General features: G+C 47.4%; 1 protein-coding gene across 1 annotated transcript in view; it reads right to left on the minus strand.

The window, feature by feature from the left end:
• LOC141176053 (uncharacterized) overlaps positions 1-13,838 on the minus strand; it is a 49,981-nt gene that overhangs the window by 4,312 nt on the left and 31,831 nt on the right. Inside the window, exons 8-12 of the mRNA XM_073660033.1 lie at positions 6,969-7,118; positions 6,665-6,844; positions 6,467-6,590; positions 6,286-6,383; positions 6,005-6,092 (exon numbers count right to left, since the gene is read on the minus strand). Of these exons, the coding sequence (XP_073516134.1) occupies positions 6,005-6,092; positions 6,286-6,383; positions 6,467-6,590; positions 6,665-6,844; positions 6,969-7,118 (640 nt within the window). The remainder of the gene's footprint in view (positions 1-6,004; positions 6,093-6,285; positions 6,384-6,466; positions 6,591-6,664; positions 6,845-6,968; positions 7,119-13,838) is intronic.

Below are 13,838 nucleotides of genomic sequence, written 5' to 3' on the forward strand. Positions count from 1 at the left end.
TCAACAACGTTGTCAGAAATATTACGCCACTTTTACGAACTCGCAATAAAACATACAAAAACGAAACCAAAATGGATTTTTCTGAGAAATATGTTAAGGAACATCCTTTCCAGGGTAATGACTTGCATATAAAGCAAAATAAATAACCAAAAACAAAAATACTCCTCCACACCTTGGGCTATGTTCACACTTAGCGTTTTTAATGCGTTTTTGCACTTTTGCATTGCTTTCAACCGTGACAAATGTATTCACCAGGAAATGTAATTTTAACATTTTACAACCTTATCTGGCCATGTGGTGTGTGAGATATCATCAGACACATCGTGTTTCATTTATGAAGGAGGGACTCTGAAAGTCACAAAGCCTATTTTTATAGGGCCATCAGGCGGTCTTTACTATTCTTAAAGGGCAGCAGTCGGCCCTCACTATTCTTAGAGAGCCATCAGCAGGCTATGTTTTATTGTTCCCATTAATAAAGAGTGGGTCTCCTATACTGTTATGGCGTATGCAGTGAGTGGCAGGGCTGCCCAAAATTTGGACACACCCCAACACCCCTTTGAACAGACTTAGAGGAGGGCCTCCTTAAAACAATATTCCCAATGTTAATAGGAAGTAGGTCTCCCATTGTGTGTGACTATGCACTGAATGCAAGGGTTGCCAAAAATTTGGAGGCATTCCAATGCCCCTTGGAAGAGACGTGGAGGAGGGACTCATAAAAAATGTTATCATTAGAAAGGAGCGGATCTCCTATACTTGTAATGCCCATGCACTAAGTGTATGGGCTGACAAACATTTACCCATGGGGTGTATACATGAACATACTGTATAAAAAAATTTTTTGTGCGTGCATCATAAACAGCCTTTAAAAAAATTATGTGGGTGTTGCATCACGGACCACGGTCACCCTGGTGATATGGTGGTGGAGGATGAGGATGAGGAGAAGGAGGAAGACAAGAGCAAAAAGCCAAAATCAAGAAGTGTATACCCATGTGTGGGTGTGAAGAGGTGCATGGGAATACACCTCCCAAAAAAAGACACTGGATTTGAGTTTATGTTACGCTGCTATCATTCAGTGGTGTTGAGAAGTCTGGCCCAATCCAGCCTGTCACCATTTTCAGTTGACAGGCGGATGCGCTTATCAGTTATGATTCCACCAGAGGCACTAAAAACCCGCTCTGATAAAACTATGCGGCAGGGCAGGCCAGGACCTCCAAGGTGTAGAAAGCCAGTTCATTCCATGTATCCAGCTTGGAAACCCAATAATTATAAGTCACAGAGGAATCACAGAGGACGTTGGTATGGTCAGCAAGGTACTCCCTCAGCATCTTCCCAAACTTTGCACTCCTTGTGAGAGTACCCTGCGCCTCAGGACCTGTGCGATGGGAGGGGCTGAGAAAACTGTCCCAGAACATTGACAGTGTTCCCCTGACTCTGCTGGATTGAAGTTGTGTCTCTCACGCCTGTACTCCTTGGTTGTCCAACGAACTGTGACCTCTGCCGCCAGTGTTTTCAGATGGGAATTTTTTTAATAGTTCCCCAACAAGGGACTTCAGGTACTGCCCCATTTTTGTAGACCTGCCCGCCTCAGTAATAAGAGATATAAAGTTCTCCTTGTAGCATGGGTCTAGAAGTGTCACCAACGAGTAATGACAATCACCCTAAATTTTGAGAACGCAAGGGGCATGGGTAAGGCAGAGTAAAATAAACTCAGCCATGCGTACCAGACTGCTAACAGGCAAGACTTCCGTGTCCTTACCAAGAGGAAGGCTGACCATGCTTTCCTCCTCCTCAGGCCATCCACGCTGAACAGACGGTATGACAGTTGTGCAGGTATTACCATCTATAGCGCGTGAAACTAGCTCGTGTTCTTCCTCCTCCTCCTCATTGTCACCCAATCCACGTTGGGATGAGATGAAGCTGGGCTGTGTGTAATCACCCTGTATGGTTTCTTGCTCCATCTCATCGTGCTCCGCCAGCAATGCATCCTCTTTGATTGTGAGCAGAGAGAGTTTCAGAAGACAGAGAAGCGGGATGGTGACGCTAATTATGGCATCATTGCCGCTCACCATCTTGGTGGAGTCCTCAAAGTTTTGGAGAATGGTACATATGTCTGACATCCATGTTCACTCCTGAGGGCTTATGTGTGGAGTCTGAACGGAATACCGACGGCCTTGTTGATGCTGGTACTCAACAACTGCTCTCTTCTGCTCACAAATCCTTCCCAACATCTGCAGTGTAGAGTTTCAACGAGTGGGGACATCACACACCAGTTTGTGAGCCGGAAGCTGCAAACGCTGATGAAGCACGGCAAGGGCGGAAGAAGCTGTAGGCGACTTTTTAAAATGGGCACACAGCCGGCGTACTTTAACAAGCAGTTCCGGGTAGGATTTGAAAAACCGCTGAACCACGAGGTTAAGCATGTGGGCCAGGCTTAGTACGTGCGTGAGCTTGCCTTACTTCAGAGCCGCCACCAGGTTCCGGCCTTTGTCACACAGGACCATGCCTGGCTGTAGATTCAGCGGTGTGAGCCACAGATCTGCCTGTTCTTTCAGATCAGTCCACAACTCTTCAGCATTGTGCGGTTTGTCACCTAAGCATATTAGTTTCAGGACAGCCTGTTGCCGCTTGGCCGAGGCAGTGCTGCAGTGCTTCCAACTTGTGAATGATGTGGTCATTTCGGAGATGGAGGCTGAAGAGGAGGAGGCTGAGGAGGATGAGGTGCAGGAGCTGCAGACTCTGGGGGCAACCCTGATTGACCTATGGCCCGCAATCCTTGGCGTCGGGAGGACGTGTTCCGTCCCAAGGTCCGACTGGGTCCCGGCTTCCACTATGTTAACCCAGTGTGCCGTCAGCGAGATGTACCATCCATGCCCACAAGTACTTGTCCACGTGTCCATGGTTAGGTGGACTTTCCCGGTAACTACATTGTTGAGGGCACGGCTAATGTTTTGGGACACGTGCTTGTGTAATGCGGAGACGGCACACTGGAAGAAATAGTGGCAGCTGGGGACCGAGTACCGAGGACGGCCGCCGCCATCAGGTTGCGGAATGCTTCCGTCTCCACGAGCCTAAAAGGCAACATTTCGAGCGCAAGCAGTCGTGAAATGTGGGAATTTAGTAGTGTGGCCTGTGGGGCGTTGGATGCTTATTTGCGCTTGCATTCCAAGGACTGGGGTATGGACAATTGAACGCTGCGCTGGGACAAGGACGTGGACATGCTTCCTGATGCTGCTACTTGAGAGTGTGCAATGACAGGTGTAGGGCAGGAGGCATCTTCGCATGCACCATGGAAAGGGGATTGGCTTGCATGCACAACAGCAGAAGAAGCAGTGATACCAGACACTGTTCCTGGACCCTGGGGTTCAGCCCACAAAGTCGGGTGCTTTGCTGCCATGTGCCTGATCATGCTGGTGGTGGTCAGGATGCTAGTTTTGCCACCCCTGCTGATGCTGGCCTGGCAGATGGTCAAATGGCCTTTTGGGGGTTATCGGCAGTCTTTAAAAAACAACCAGACTCGGGAAGACCTAACAGTTGTACTGGCAACTTCCTTCGTGTTGGTGTTACGGGGAACGGTTGACTGCCTTCTGTCTGCGACCACCAGACTGCTTCTTCCTGCCTGTTGGGGTGCTCTGCCTCCCTCCCCCTGTGTGCCTCTGTCCTCACTCTGCATGTCCTCCTGCCAGGTTGGGTCAGTTACTATATCATCCACCACCTCGTCTTCCACTTCCGCACTCTGGTCCTCCTTCTGCCTTTCTGGCAATTGTGTCTCATCATCGTCCACCTGTTGTGACACTTTCCCACCATCGCCTTCGCGTGACCGTGGCTGCTCAAATATTTGCGCATTGCTACATGCGATCTTCCCTTGCCCCGCTTCAAGTGGACCGGGCGAGAGGCCCGAATCTATAAATGGAAAAGTGTGGGATCAGTTGTCTCCGGGCACTCGGCATGGTGGGAGGAAGGAGGATCAGGGTGAGGAATATGCAGTCCAGACTCACGGCTACTGAGACTTGACCGTGTGGAAGACAGGGTGGTAGTGGCAACGTGACTGGAAGCATTATCCGCTATCCAACCAACAACCTTTTGACACTGCTCTGGGTTCAATAGTGGTGTGCTGCAGTCCCCTAGGAATTGGGACAGGGAGGTCGGGCAAGAAGATGTGGGTGTTTGTTGTGGCACAATTTCAGCTTGCCCACGGCCTCGGCCTCCGCATGCACCCTCACCATCACGTCCAGTTACCCGTCCCTTGCCACGCGCCTTGCCCATTTTAAATGGAGGATAGCATCTTCCACGCTCACTACAAATGGCTGAATTTGGAGCGAAGTTATATGTAATCCGTGTGACAGAGAAATCACAGTTTTAAATACCTGGCCTGTAGGTAACTATTTCGAACAGCAAACCGGTGTCAAAAACTTTGCTGACACACGAAAGAAAAATTTGAATGGAGGCCAAAAATGGCAGTATTTTCAGCGCAATTATATGTGATCCGTGTGACGGACAAACCACAGTTTTAAATAGCTGGATTTTTAGCGCTGTAATATGGAAAGGACCTGGCTGTATTCTGCAGTGCCAACAAGCAAATGGCGCAGAAAAATGGTGTTCTCTGGATTGCTTTTTAAGCAAATAATGAGGATTAAGACCCCCAAAAAATTATTCCTGGCCCCTGAGACCTGGGCCTATTTCTAGAAATATCCAACACATCCAGCAGAAGGCAGAACTGGAATGGAGCCTCTTGTGCTATATGCACTGCAGTCTGCTATATACACTGCCTGCCTGATATCTCTGCAAATGGATTAGTCCTCAGAAGAACTGTTTGTTGAGATGGATATGTGTAATGTACTTGTTTTCTCCCTACACTACCTAATACACAACCAAATCTCTCCCTAGGTCAGCAGCACCTCTCCCTATACTGCCTGATTGCGGAGTAGACTGACGAGCACGGCGGCACCAGGTCTGATATAGCCCTGATGACGCTGTGCGGCCAGTCAATCACTGTAATGCCACAACCAACATGGCTGCGGCATTACAGTGAGTGGCAGGCAATCCCTGCATGTTGACTGGCGCTCTAAAGAGCGCCAAACATGCAGGGAGGGGACCTGAGCATCCGGGCGAGTACCGAATACTTGAGAGTATGCTCGCTCATCACTAGTCTTCATCAGTAAAAAATAAGTAATTAGTGGTGAAACCTCTCTGGGGTAATTAGAGTATGGGGCTCGGTGGCTCTTGGCAATCTAAACTATTGTAAGGGACAATATTCTATCAGATGAGTTTCAAGAAGAATATTAGACATTTAAAGAGAACTTTTTATAATCATGCAAAGCTGAAGTGTCTTAAATTTAGCTTAGAGATATATCATGGCACAGGTGTAATATTTTTTTTATGTAGTTTATAGCAATCCTGTTTGAAGTTAGTTGGTTTTAAAAGAAATTGAAAAGTCAGAATAAAGGGAAACTCTGTTATTGTACAGAAATTCACACTTGGCCCTCACTGCACATTTAATGTTGTCGATCATAAAAGTGAAGTTTGGCCAGAAAGACTGGACCTGGTCTTGTAAGGACCATATGAGAACATTCAGCAGCACAGAAGGGAGAGAAGGAAGATTCATCCTATAAGATAGCAGGATTCTAGAAAGCCAACAGCATCATTACCCTCCGCTTTCTCTAAGAGGCCTATCATCATTTTTCTTCAAGTGATTTTCTAACTTTTGTCAGCACATTCTACGTACGCTGTCATTTGGCTTTGTAGTTTACAGATCTGGGCAGGTAACGGTCAGCGTCTCCTAATCCCAGGGGGTAGGTGGATCCTCCAGGTTGTAAGTTCTATAGAAGAGGGCTTCAATACCAAAAGTCATTTGAAAATTTTTGGGTGGAGGAGAATGTTGTGGTGTAGAGGCAAATTGGTGAACAGACGATTGTGATACAGCAGACCCTACACCAATGATAAAGCAGCCACAGCCGGTGACTGAGAATAATCGGTGACTTCTCTACATTTAGTGGTCAGTACTCACCTGGGTAGTCATATGTAGGAATCTCCTCTTTACACCGCTCATCACCCCTCACATATGTCTCTGTAATATTATGGGTCAGATCTTCACCCTGAAAGAAAAAGTAGTCACAGAGAGAAGGATAAGTCACATCTATGATCAGCTCTAATCCTGCCATGTCCACCGTTCTCATTACACAAGTATAAAACATATAATACTGGTGGATAAAACAAGACTGAGCACAAGACCTTCACAGCCGTCTACACATCATAGGGGAGATCTCATGACACCTTCTCTCCATCTACCTGATGATCCTGAGGAACATTGGGGTCTCCTTGTTTAAAGTCCTGTGGAAGAAGAGGACGGGGACATCTCTCTGGTGTTGTCCTCTTACTGGATAGATCTGGAGGAAACACATACAGGGACTGAATTCATTCTTTACATACAGATAATTATAGGCCGTGTGTATTTAGTCCTGTCTATTACCTGGTGATGTGAGGGGCTGAGGAACCTCCATCATGACGTCCTTGTACAGATCTTTGTGTCCTTCTAAATACTCCCACTCCTCCATGGAGAAATAGACAGCGACATCCTGACACCTTATAGGAACCTGACACATACAATGATACAGTCATCCCCCCGATCCCTCCATAGCGTTACTGTATAATGTCCCAGCAGTGTCACCTCTCCAGTTAGCAGCTCAATCATCTTGTAGGTGAGTTCTAGGATCTTCTGGTCATTGATGTCCTCATGTATCAGGGGGTGAGATGGAGGCCCTGTGATTGGGCTCAGGGGTCTTCCCCATCCCTCAGACACAGGGTCCTGACAGCGCTCACTAGAGGTCTTCTTCACTACTGTGTAATCCTGGTTATGGAGAGACACATTAATAAATCTCACTACAGACATTTCCAGAGTCCTCACCTCTCCAGTTCTGTCCATCTGTTATTCCCATAGATAAGAATGATGTGACGTCATCAGAATCTCTCACCTCTCCAGTAACCCGGAAGAGGATCTCTAGGGTGAGGTATAATATCCTCTCCGCCATCTTGTCTCTGTCCATATCCATCTTTGATGGGTAAATCAGGAAAATTCTCTTATATAGACGATCTTCACTGAGAGGATCTGATATTGTAGAGACCTGAATGAGGAGATGAGCCGATGTAACATCATAAAAATCCTGTGTAATAATACAATTACTGGAGATAATAAGGGAAACATATGAGGAGATTTATTATTTTACAATATTTTGTTTTCTTCTTTACATCTAGTAATAAAACCTATATATTTTAGGCCACAGACAACAAGCAGTTTCTTCCTTGGAGTCTGCAGCTGAATATGTTTCTCATAGACTCATCTTCCATAACGCTAATTCTCGTCTCATTTACCGACACTGGAATCAGCATTAGTAATACTACAGGAGATATTCATTACACGTGACATGAGAAATAACTACTTCATCATGAGGACGACATCTTCATCTTTTACTAAGGCTCTAGAACCATATTTGGCCAGAGTCCGTCACTGATTACATCTCCACAGGCCGTCTATATCAGGGGTCCTCAAACGTTTTAAACAGGGGGCCAGTTCACGGTCCCTCAGACCATTGGAGGGCCGGAATATAGTTTTTTAAAAAAAAACTATGAACAAATTCCTATGCACACTGCACATATCTTATTTTGTAGTAAAAAAAACAATACAGGAACAAATACAATATTTAAAATGAAGAACAAGTAAAGTTAGATAAACCGGTATTTCAATAGGCAGGTAACTGTACCCAATAGGCAGCATCGGTCCTCAATAGGCAGGTAAATGTCCCCAATAGGCAGGTAAATGACCCCAATAGGCAGGTAAATGTACCCAATAGGCAGGTAAATGACCCCAATAGGCAGGTAAATATCCCCAATAGGCAGCATAGGTCCTCAATAGGCAGGTAAATGTTCCCAATAGGCAGGCTGTTCCACCTCTTATAATGCCGCATGCAGGCTGTTCCCCCCTTATAATGCCCCATGCCGGATGCCACCCCCCATATAATGCACCATGCAGCATGTCACCCCCCCCATATAATGCCTCATGCAGCATGTCACCCCCCCATATTATGCCCTATGCAGCATTTCACCACCCCCATATTATGCCCCATGCAGCATGTCACCCCCCCATATTATGCCCCATGCAGGATATCACTCCCCTGTCTTTATAATGCCCCATGCAGCATGTCACCCCGCCCCCCATATAATGCCCCATGCAGCATGTCACCCCCCATATAATGCCCCATGCAGCATGTCACCCCCCATATAATGCCCCATGCAGCATGTCACCCTCCCATATAATGCCACATGCAGCATGTCACCCCCCCATATAATGCCACATGCAGCATGTCACCCCCCATATGCCACATGCAGCATGTCACCCCCCCCCCCCCATATAATGCCCCATGCAGGATGTCACCCCCCCATATTATACCCCTTGCAGGATGTCACCCCCCCATATAATGACCTATGCCTCCATACATTAAAAAAAAAAAAAAATCCAATACTCACCTCACTTCTCACTTGCTGCCGCTGCTCTGGTCTGGACTCCAGCGTCGCGGCGGCGTCTTCCCGCTCTGTGCTGCCTGTGACGGCACTCGGGAGGGCGCGGTGTAAAGACGTCACCGCGCCCTCTGACCTGAGACGTCACAGGAAGTGCAGAGCAGGAAGACAGCGGATCTGCGGAGGCACGAGGAGAGGTAAGTATCGGGCTGCGAGGGCCCTGAGCAAGCGGGGGGGGGGAGGGAGGGCAATGGCACCGTTCCTCTCTCCTCCGCCCATAGCCCGGCGGGCCGGATAAAAGTCCTCCGCGGGCCGCATGTGGCCCGCGGGCCGTAGTTTGAGGACCCCTGGTCTATATGAATGTTTCCCATCTTCCCCAGACTGTCATCTTCTAACAAGTTAGAGCTCAGGTCTGATTCACACACAGAAGTTTGAGGCTTTTATAAAAGCTTTTTTGTTTGCACAAACACCACAGAAATTATTTGACACCAAAGTCTCCATGTACAGTGTTTTATGGGGTTTATTTATGGCCTTAGAAGAAAAACACCAGAAAAAAAGAAGAAATAAAAAAGTTTCAAAATAAAACTGGCACTAAAATTCTTGCAAAAAGAAAAAAAGCATAAGACACATTTTCTTATTTTTGAAAACATTAAACATTTGTTTAATGAGAAATTGGGCACCGAACACAGATGTACACCGCTAGGATGGCACAGGTGCAGCTGCAACAACATAAACCCTGCCAGTTTAACCACTTGTTGCCGTCAAAAGCAAACATGGCATCTCAGAAAGTTTGACAGAGTTCGGCTCAATGCCCCTCTTCCCCTAAATACTCGAAAGTATGGGGCTGCCTAGTTATTCCGATACTTAAATGCCTAATAATGGTGTCTGGGCCTGCAATGTACGAAAGTCTATTAGGCCAGGCCAGAGGTAACGTCCAATAAGTTACCTTTTAACATCCCCATACATATTATGGGGATGTTAAAAGACCATTCCCTCTTACTACAGACTCTCTCTTCTCTTGGCATCACAGACTTGGCCCTATTTTGGATCTCTTCATACCTAACAGACTGGACATTCAACGTCTCCCACTCACACACCACCTCCTCATCTCACCCCCTATCTGTCGGTGACCCCCAAGGTTCAGTCCTAGGATCCCTGCTCTTCTCCATCTACACCTTTGGCCTGGGACAGCTCATAGAGTCTCACCGCTTTCAGTATCACCTCTATGCTGATGACATGCAGATCTACCTCTCTGGACCCGATATCACCTCCTTGCTAACCAAAATCCCACAATGTCTGTCTGCTATTTCATCCTTCTTCTCTGCCAGATTTCTAAAGCTTAACATCGAGAAACTGAATTCATCATCTTTCCCCCACCTCACTCAACCCCCCCATCTGACCTATGCATCAAAGTGAATGACTGCCCACTCTCCCCAGTAACACAATCTCGCTACCTCGGTGTAACCCAGGACTCTGATCTCTCCTTCAAACCACATATCCAAGCCCTCTCCACTTTCTGCCGACTCCAACTCAGAAATATCTCCCGGATCCGCACATTCCACAGCAAAGACTCTACAAAAACAATAGTGCATACCCTCATCATCTCCCACCTCGACTACTGCAACCTCCTGCTCTGTGGCCTCCCTTCCAACACTCTCGCACCCCTCCAATCTATCCTAAACTCTGCTGCTCGACTAATCCACCTGTCCCCCCGCTATTCCCTGCCTCTCCTTTCTGTCAATCTCTTCACTGGCTCCCCATTACTCAGAGACTCAAGTTCAAGACCCTAACCTTGGCATACAAAGCCATCCACAACCTGTCTCCTCCATACATCTGTGACCTAGTCTCCCGGTACTTACCTAGCCGCAACCTCTGATCATCACAAGATCTCCTTCTCTACTCCCCTCTTATCTCCTCCTCCCACAATCATATACAAGATTGCTCCAGTGCATCTCACCTACTCTGGAACTCTCTACCCCAACATATCAGACTGTCGCCTACCGTGGAAACCTTCAAAAGGAACCTGAAGAACCACCTCTTCCGACAAGCGTACAATCTGCAGTAACCACCGCTCCCACCATACCGCTGCACGACCAGCTCTACCCCCACCTACTGTATCCTCACCCATCCCTTGTAGATTGTGAGCCCTCGCAGGCAGGATCCTCTCTCCTCCTGTACCAGTCGCTGATTCGCTTTGTTCAAGATTATTTTAAGTGTATTTGCTATGTATACCCCTTTTCACATGTAAACCGCCATGGAATAAATGGTGCTATAATAATAAATAATAATAATTAGGTTAAAGTTGCATGTAAGCACTGATTTTGGGGGTTTGGTCGACTATATAATGTATTTGGGGTCCTCCTGACAAATCATGTCAGGGCAGAGAAGAATCTGGCATCCTGAATTTCAGAGGCTATTCTGTTTGTTATTCCTGTAGATAATCCTAGAAGAGTCTGGAGTTGACACTCTCATATAGACCGCAGAAAAATTGGAATAATTGTGTGTATGGGGGAGTCGGGAGAGATAGCCACCTGCCAAATGACCGTTCAGCCAACACTTATCTCATGTGTATGGGACTGTTAGTATTACACGGACAGGCAGTGATAATACACGGCACTACAGTAGTACAGTGCATCACCGGAGCAATCAGAGGCTTGTATGTTGTATGATCGCACTAATGAAAATTGTTTCAAAAAGTTTAAAGAAAGGTTTAACGTGAAAAATAATATCATTGTGTTTGCAACAAGAAATATCCGTCACTATGAGGAAAACAGACTCACTGCACAATGTTAGTTAAGTCACGTCCTTAACCACTTTATTATACTTTATTACCCTATACAGTAAACAATGATGTTGCTGAATAATTGATACAGTCTGTAACATTTCTGGCGGCGTGCTTGCATGGCTTACCACCTCCCATCATGCAGGACCGCAATCTTACCTATCAGTCCAGGCTGCACACTTTGCTCCAGTACATGCTGTTTGTATGTCTCTTGTCTGCTGGCTTAGGGCGGCGGCGCTGTTACTTCCTGATTCTTAAAGCTACAGTGTGGGCAGTCCTAATGTGTTCCCAGCCTATTGCTGCGAGTCACTGGATACTTAAACCCCCTCCACCCAGTAGGAGGGGCCTGAGCAACACTTCCTTACAGTGTGTTCTGTACAACTGTGAGTTGCCAGGTCCTGTCCTGAATCTAGTCTGTTTCCGCCACCCTGGGGGCTGAATACCCAGGGCCGTTACCTGTGACTTCTAGTCTGTTTCCGCCACCCTGGGGGCTGAGTACCCAGGCTCGTTCCTGTATCTTGTTCCTGTATCAGTTCCTGTCTGAACTGTCTCCTAGCCCGTTACCTGTTTGTCTCTATGTCCGATCCTTTCCTTTTCCTGCAGTGTCTGAACCAGTACCTAACTCCTACTCGTTGTCTCTGTACTTCTGTTTGTGAGTTTAGTGTCCACTCGCTACTTCATTGTAAGTACCTTGTGTGTATCTGGTTCTGCTTTTCCCATTTCCCTGCCTCTGTATCTACCTCCTGTGTTCTAACTATCTTCCTGTATTTTCAAGTCTGTTCCATGTGAACAGAGCCCTGTCCTGCCTGCCTGCACCTTCTGCTTTGTTCTGCTCTGCTGCTCACCGCACCTGCGGTTTCGCTCTGCTCTGCTTGCCCACCGCACCTGCGGTTTCTCTCTGCTCTGCTTGCTCACTGCACCTGCGGTTTCGCTCTGCTCTGCTTGCTCACCGCACCTGTGGTTTCGCTCTGCTCTGCTTGCTCACCGCACCTGTGGTTTCGCTCTGCTCTGCTTGCTCACCGCACCTGTGGTTTCGCTCTGCTCTGCTTGCTCACCGCACCTGTGGTTTCGCTCTGCTTGCTCACCGCACCTGTGGTTTCGCTCTGCTTGCTCACCGCACCTGTGGTTTTGCTCTGCTTGCTCACCGCACCTGCGGTTTCGCTCTGCTCCGCTTGCTCATTGCACCTGTGGTTTTGCTCTGCTCAGCTTGCTCACTGCACCTGCAGTTCTGCTCTGCTTGTCCACCGCACCTGCGGCTCGGTTCCTGTATCCCAGTCTGTACTGGTCCCTATCCAGCCTGCGCTCCTACCTGCTAGTATCTGCCTGTCTGCACACCAGCCGTGCCTGCCAGTACCCCCCTGTCTGCACACCAGCCATGCCTGCCAGTACCCCCCTGTCTGCACACCAGCCGTGCTTGCCAGTACCCACCTGTCTGTATACCAGCCATGCCTGCCAATACCCACCTGTCTGCATACCAGCCTAACCTGCCTGTTCCTGCATTCCCCGGTGTGGGTCAACAGCTGTGACCGGGGTCTGACCTGGAGTAGCACCTGGTCCCTCAGCTCGTTTCCTACCTGGTTCACGGAGTCGATTGAGCCGCTGTGCGACTTTGGTCGGACCGGGATGATACTTAGTTACGCCCCTCCAGGCACTCCTCAGTTTATGGTCCAGTGGAATCACTAATCACGCTCACGCCAGTCAGTCCGGGCGTGTGCGTAACACAGTCACTATCGTACTCTATCCCGCACCTAAACAAAGGTGATACTGTCTAGCCGCGGAGGTTAGCACACTAAGGAATGTCAATGGCGTCCCCGCTTACTGGTGGCTGTCCCTGAAAAACCCTAGTTAACCCTGATATATAGATAAAAAATACACTGATACATTAAATAGGACCAGATAATGCCTCATGGTATATACAAGTTCTTTTCACTAAATTAGAATATCATCAAAAAGTTTATTTCAGTTTTTCAATACAAAAAGTGAAACTCATTATATAGAGTCATTACAAACGGAAATGATCTATTTCCATTGTTTATTTCTGTTAATGTTGATGATTATGGCTTACAGCCAATGACAACACAAAAGTCATTATCTCAGTAAATTAAAATAATTAACAAAAAACATCTGCAAAGGCTTCCTAAGCATTTAAAAAGGTCCCTTAGTCTATTTCAGTAGGCTCCACAATCATGGGGAGGACTGCTGACTTGACAGATGTCCAGAAGGCAGTCATTGACACACTCCACAAGTAGGGTAAGCCACAAAAGGTCATTGCTAAAGAAGCTGGCTGTTCACAGAGTGCTGTATCCAAGCATATTAATGGAAAGTTGAGTGGAAGGAAAGAGTGTGGTAGAAAAAGGTGCACAAGCAACAGGGATAACTGCAACCATAAAAGTATTGTTAAGAATAGGCCATTCAAAAATTTGGGGGGAGAGTCACAGGGAGTAGACTGCTGCTGGAGTCATTGCTTCAAGAGCCACCACACACAGACGTATCCAGGACATGGGCTACAAGTGTCGCATTGCTTGTGTCAAGCCCCTCATGACCAATA

Source organism: Phyllobates terribilis, unplaced genomic scaffold (assembly GCF_046119375.1).
Source record: "Phyllobates terribilis strain yellow unplaced genomic scaffold, ASM4611937v1 Scaffold_17__1_contigs__length_24005725, whole genome shotgun sequence".
Lineage (NCBI taxonomy): Eukaryota > Metazoa > Chordata > Amphibia > Anura > Dendrobatidae > Phyllobates > Phyllobates terribilis.